A 6,000-nucleotide genomic window follows, 5' to 3' on the forward strand; every position below is an offset into this window, starting at 1 on the left:
ATTTTGAGAATTAACCTATAGTAAAACCTAAGATTTCTTCGTGTTTTCTTTGATATTCCACACGAGCATGGAAAATCTTCAGGCTGGGCCAAGCTGAGTGTGGGGAGTTTCGTGGGGGATAGTACATTCCAAAGGATTTTTTTATTTAGCATTTTATACGGTACTTTAAAAAATCCTTGGCCAGTGACAAACCTTCATACAAAAAGATGAAATCTCTAAATAATTGATTGTACCTGATCAATTTTCAAAGAAGCTCACTTTCATACTTGTCATTTGTTCACTCACAGCAAGGCAGTAATTTCTAAAGTAGGTGCATCTATAACACCACCTCATTTATAGAAAACTCCCTGCCTGAAGTAAATGATTTCTGCATAAAGTTACTTAGAAGAAATTAAATTCTAGTTGCAATAATTGTTTCTGATTGTGTTTATCATGTCTTGTGAATTCAGCAACTCTTTGATCCACAGCTACTCTGTAGTCCTCTTCTCTTTTCCCAGGCTTAATTGTAAACGTTGTAGTGAGGGAAGAGATAGAATCAGACCTGCTGCTCTTCACATCGCCTGCTACACGCAGCCCTGGGTCCATTTTATTTTTCACTTGAGGGTCAATTGATTTCCAAAAACATGATTAGATGCAGTTGACTCTGACCTTTTGGATCCACTTGCCCTTAACACAACTTGAGAGCTAATCATTCACCAGCTGCCCATAAACACATACTAGGCAAATTCTTCTGTTTTCTCATTCCTTCTCTGTGCAGAGTTTTGATAAACATTTAAGAGTTGGCAAGATAGCAATAGTGCTAGCAAGGTGACTACAACTGATTTGCTGCTGTGGTGCACATAAGCATTTTGTGTCTATTTTATTTCAAATTCCAGAACCTCCATTGACGTTTCAAGTTCTAATCTTAGGGGACAGCACGTCTCGTTCCTTTTATCTCCAGTCTCCAGATGAGAACATAGGGAAGAGAAAATGAGCGTCTTGTCCTTGGAAGCCACTCTCATTTTCTGGTTTGATTCAAGGGTAAAAACGAAATTATCAAGAGAAATGGGCCCACTCTGTTCCCTTGAGGCAATTTCCCATAAATGTTATTTCTCAAAATCAGGCTTCGATAAATCTTGGATTGCTGAGTTCAAAGTTGTAATCTCGGGCAAGAACTCAGGATCTGGATATTATTAACTGCTGATTAAAAGAAAATTCATATGCTTTGATAGACAACTGCCTAGAGAGCCAGAGTAAATTTATCTAATAAACACAAATAATATGAACACCGGAATGGTTAGCCACCCTGCTTAGGTATCCAGGTAGACAAGGCAATCAGAAAAAGAAGGACATTCCTAGTGCAGGTTTGGCACCCCACTGAAATGACTTTCTTGGGTTATAAGCCCCCTGCCTGTTTTGGGGAAATATAATTTTAAAAAAATTCTGCTGGCCCAGAAATCATTTTCTTAAAGATAGTAGAGAAAGGAAACACTTTTGTTATTAAATAAGCATTAAATTAGAATGTTATATGCATCACAATCACACAGAGATGGCAAAGACAGGAAGAAATCTCACGCTTCACATAGTCAAGGGGATAAAACCCATTATATGCACATTTGTCAAGATAAACAATAATTCAATGCATCCTCAAGTAATAAGACTTGGCAGTAGTATTTATTATACATAGTTCACCCTAAACTGCCTGGCAATTGGGGTAACCATGTTAGTTAATTGGCTTTACGCCAAGCAAAAGTACAGTTTTCATATCTTTTTTTTTTTTAAGATTTTATTTATTTATTTGACAGACAGAGATCACAAGTAGGCAGAGAGGCAGGCAGAGAGAGAGAGGGAAGCAGGCTCCCTGCTGAGCAGAGAGCCCGATGCGGGACTCGATACCAGGACCCTGCGATCATGACCTGAGCCGAAGGCAGCGGCTTAACCCACTGAGCCACCCAGGCGCCCACAGTTTTCATATCTTTATGATGAGTTACTTTTACCACTTGGAGCCAGGTGTCAGCTAAACTTGGCCAAAGTTAGGCTCTTACCCTCTCTCAGAGACTAGGAGACAGGGATACTGTCTCATCTGGACATTTACATACAAAGGAATGGTTCTCAAAGGCCTTGAGAAAGACATTGCTGGGTCTTAAAGGTGACAAAATGCCTTTTGACTTTTTAGAGGAATGTGTATGTATTTCCAAGGGAGGAGAATATATTTACAGTGACAAGTTCTTTTTTAAAGTAGATGCTCTATGAAGGAGGGAGGGAAATTGCTTCCCATATTTTCTTTTTTGAAAGATTTATTTATTTTATTTACTTACTTATTTATTTTAGTGTGGTGGGGGAAGGAGCTGAGGGAGAGACTACAGACTACAGACTCCCTGCTGAGCAAGGAGCCAGTGAAGGGCTGTCTTACCACCCATGAGCAGAAACCTGAGCTGGATGCTTAACTGACTGAGCCACCCAGATGCCCAGCTTCCTTTATTTTCAACAAAGAGAATGAAGTCTCTTCTTTCTAATTTCCCTTTGTTCTTTCAACTGGTAGACAAGGGGCAGATCTGCAATCTGAAAGTCTTACTCTGAAGTAGTCAATAAAAAGACGCAAGTGTCATTTATTTTTCTTTTCTAGGGACACAGCTGAATCAAATGTAAGAGAGGTGGGGGTTTGGTAAAATTGAGGTCCCTCCTTCAAAGTCATCTCAATAGATTATTGTTGGTTTTGGCATTGTCGTGAGTCATGGTAAAGCTGAGCAAAAGTCAGGGAACTAAGTGGACTTCCAATCCTCTGTGTGCTAATTTTTCAAGAAAAACAAAATAAGATCAGGGCTTATAATTATTTGGAGCTCAGGTTATCCAGATATTAAATGTTTTGACCCCAGATTCAATGTGATGCTCTCTAGTATCCGTTATATGTATATTCTTTATCTATCAGGCTACTTTTATAGCACCCTTAATTACTGCATGTTTTATAACTCTGGCTTCTGGACAATAAATTCTGATCTGGATCTTGTGTTTTCACACTGAAGTTAGTAGTTACGTAAATGTCCAAAATACATTTAAAATCCTTTGGAAAACAATGAGTATATAGTAATAAGATTATATACATTTCCTGTAAATAACATTTTTGGGGGAAGTCTGGTTTCATAGTTACAAGGGCACATACGTAGATCATTTGGCTTTCTTTTGGCAAAGAAAAGTATACATGAATGGTTTTGTATAAGAAGGGGAAAAAAATTCACACAGCACATTCTTTTAAGAAATGCTTTCTGTAACATTGGTTTAAAGTTTTACACCCTACATTACTTATTATCCAAAGTTCACTAAAAAAATTGGGATTTGAGTCCCTTCAAAATTATGATGTTTAAAAATGCCTTAAGTTCTTATTTATATTTTCTTATATCCAAAATAAGTGTGTTGTTCAACTGGCAGCGTAAGACAGTCCCGAGCCTCAACTACCGGGAGGCTCGTCTGAAACATAAGGATTTATTTATTTATCTTATTAGTGAACTTCATCTTTCTGAAATGTCAGACCTTTGTTTTTCCCAAGTTATTGAATGCTGTATGCGCTGAGATTGGCAAAGGTAACTAAAGACTTGACAAAATGTTGAAAATCCCAACTCTACCTGTCATAGCATAATGCATCCCTTCAAACCAACTGCGGAACTGTGATTCCAGACATGACTTTGATCTGCCCATGGGTTCAGAAAGAACTGAGAAATAGTGCTGGGTTTGCCAACAGGGCCACAGTGGATGAGCTACCTCGTCCTCTTCAATCTGATTTAATTACTTACATAATTAAAAATCTTAAATGAAAAGAATTCAGAGGACATCGAGTCTAGTATTTGACTGAATGTTACTATCCTGTCTGTACTTATATCCTTGCATATCATCTGTTTAAGTACTTTCAATGATGCAGTTGATCATTTATAAGCCAGACACAATATGGGCTTTCGTATATGGCCAAGACAGTCTAATGACTACAGCACCAACAAAAACAAATAGGAAACACTGGACAGACCAGGGTTTAATTTCAAATGCTGTGGCCTTGGGCACTATATTTAATTTTTTTTGAGCCTCAATTTCATTCTCTGTAAAATGAGATCAAGGGATAATGGTGAAGATTTGCATTTATGCATGCCAAGTGCTGAGTGTATAAAATACATAACACTTCATAAGCATTAGCTAAAGGATGATGATTCCTTTAAATCTCTTGCAGTATTAGCTACCAAATGTTGGTACTTTCAGGAAAATCAAATAGACAGTAGTCTTTATTTGTTAGAAAAGGAGGAGATGTGATTTAGTCATTTTCTCCTTCTATTTTAAAGCTTTGGAGAACCCCAAATGATGAAAACTACAACTTAGATATTTCATGACTACTGATTTTCTGTGGCCAAAAAAAATTAGTGCAGTGTGGAGCTACCCCCTTGTTTTAGTAGCTTTTTCCTTACCTCCTCCTTCTCATTTAACAAATGTAGTTTCTCCTAAATGATACAGAATGTGTCCACGTTTCACATTTCTGCTTCACTGCTCGGCCATGCAATACTCAGGTTTCTGGTCTGCTTTACTTAGCCCTTGTACATAGCTAGTGCTTCTTTTGGAGTCATGTCTCCCAGACCATGGCTTCATCATCCTGTGATCCAGCCCAGGGCAAAACAGGGAGACTTGCTTACAGAAGAGCGGTGGGCCTCTTTCTTCTCTTCTCCACCTGCCATTTGGAATGCTCCATTGGCACCCGGAAGTATAAAGTTATGGATATCTCCTTCCATTAGTGCCCTTTCATCATTGTTCAATCAGAGTGCTGTTTTAGAACTAAATTTCTCTTCTGCCCTTATCTTTGATACTTTCTTTGAAACTTCCTTCTTTGATTTGTATAATCTACTTAATCCCTCCATTAAATTTATATCTTCTGTGCTGGAGAGTCCAACCTTGTCAAATAGGAACACATGGAGATGGATGGATAAAGAAATTATGAAAATCACTCCTGGGTCACACAGTAGCATTATAAATCCAGTTGAATCAGTATATGGAACAAAAACAAAAACAACAATAGGAGCCCCACTTGCTGTCTGTCTTTTGTAATGGTCCATTTTGCAAAAGCTGGGATTTGTTCCAGTCCCACTACTCGTTCCCTCCTTGTCTGAGAGAATACATTCTAGGGAATGGTGGAGGCATCAGCGCTAAAGGACAGGGGTGGGACAGCAGTCAAGTGATGAGTGGGTGAGGGCTTATGGGTGGGATGTGGAAATGCTGTACCTTAAGGCTGCACCAGACCCCCAAAGCCATCATAACCCTTTGCATGAGACCAGAGCTGCTTGCTGAACTCTCAAGAGATCAGAGTTTGATGTGAAGGTACAGCTGTAGGTTTTTATTATGCCATTAATTGTGTAACAAGAAAATAGCTCCTAAGGGGAAAAATTAAAATTCCCCACTATAAATAATTTTTTATATGAGACTCTATGTCCAAATGCTAATGTATACATTTTCAGGTGTAGTTTTGACGTTTTATTTATCTCATCAACCTAACTACTATTTCCTCTTGTTTTGTAGCAATGAAGTTTGAGCAGAAGCTGGAAGCAGGCTGCGCTGAAGTTTTCTGGAATGCTGGTGCTAATTACTTGCTAGATTTGATGTTTAATTATTTTTTTTCCTATGAGTGTTTCCTTTATGAACTGCAGTAGAAGTAAAAAAAAAAAAAAAAAGTGTCCTGCAGGCATATAACATCACAGTACCCTACTAACACCCAGCGTAGAAAAGATTTATCTATAGCTTCTTGCACCACTGTTAGAGCCTTTAATGCCTTCTATTAAGCTGACAACAATATTAGCATGCCCCTATATTTAGCTGCCAAATAAAGAAGAACCATGGGTAAATAGAAGAATGGTTGTGACTATTTTTCAACACCACTATTATTTAATGCATACATTACTTACTGAATTAGGTTTTATTTCCCTTTAGATTGATTGGTTGATTTTTTTATGTGTTAAAAAAATGAGCAACTTTTAAAAAATGAGCCCCTGCCTGCTT

The 6,000-nt window shown here is 38.0% G+C and overlaps 1 protein-coding gene across 3 annotated transcripts in view; it reads left to right on the forward strand.

The window, feature by feature from the left end:
• Positions 1 to 5,691, forward strand: part of LOC101687967 (muscular LMNA interacting protein) — a 251,035-nt gene extending 245,344 nt beyond the window's left edge. For all 3 annotated transcript variants that reach the window (XM_004771848.3, XM_004771849.3, XM_004771850.3), the window contains one exon: positions 5,524 to 5,691. In XM_004771848.3, coding sequence (XP_004771905.1) covers positions 5,524 to 5,529 — 6 coding nt within the window. In that variant the 3' untranslated portion in view covers positions 5,530 to 5,691. The remainder of the gene's footprint in view (positions 1 to 5,523) is intronic.
• The last annotated feature ends 309 nt before the right edge of the window (positions 5,692 to 6,000 follow it).

This window comes from Mustela putorius, unplaced genomic scaffold (assembly GCF_011764305.1).
Source record: "Mustela putorius furo isolate JIRA1106 unplaced genomic scaffold, ASM1176430v1.1 tig00003983_pilon_pilon_pilon, whole genome shotgun sequence".
Lineage (NCBI taxonomy): Eukaryota > Metazoa > Chordata > Mammalia > Carnivora > Mustelidae > Mustela > Mustela putorius.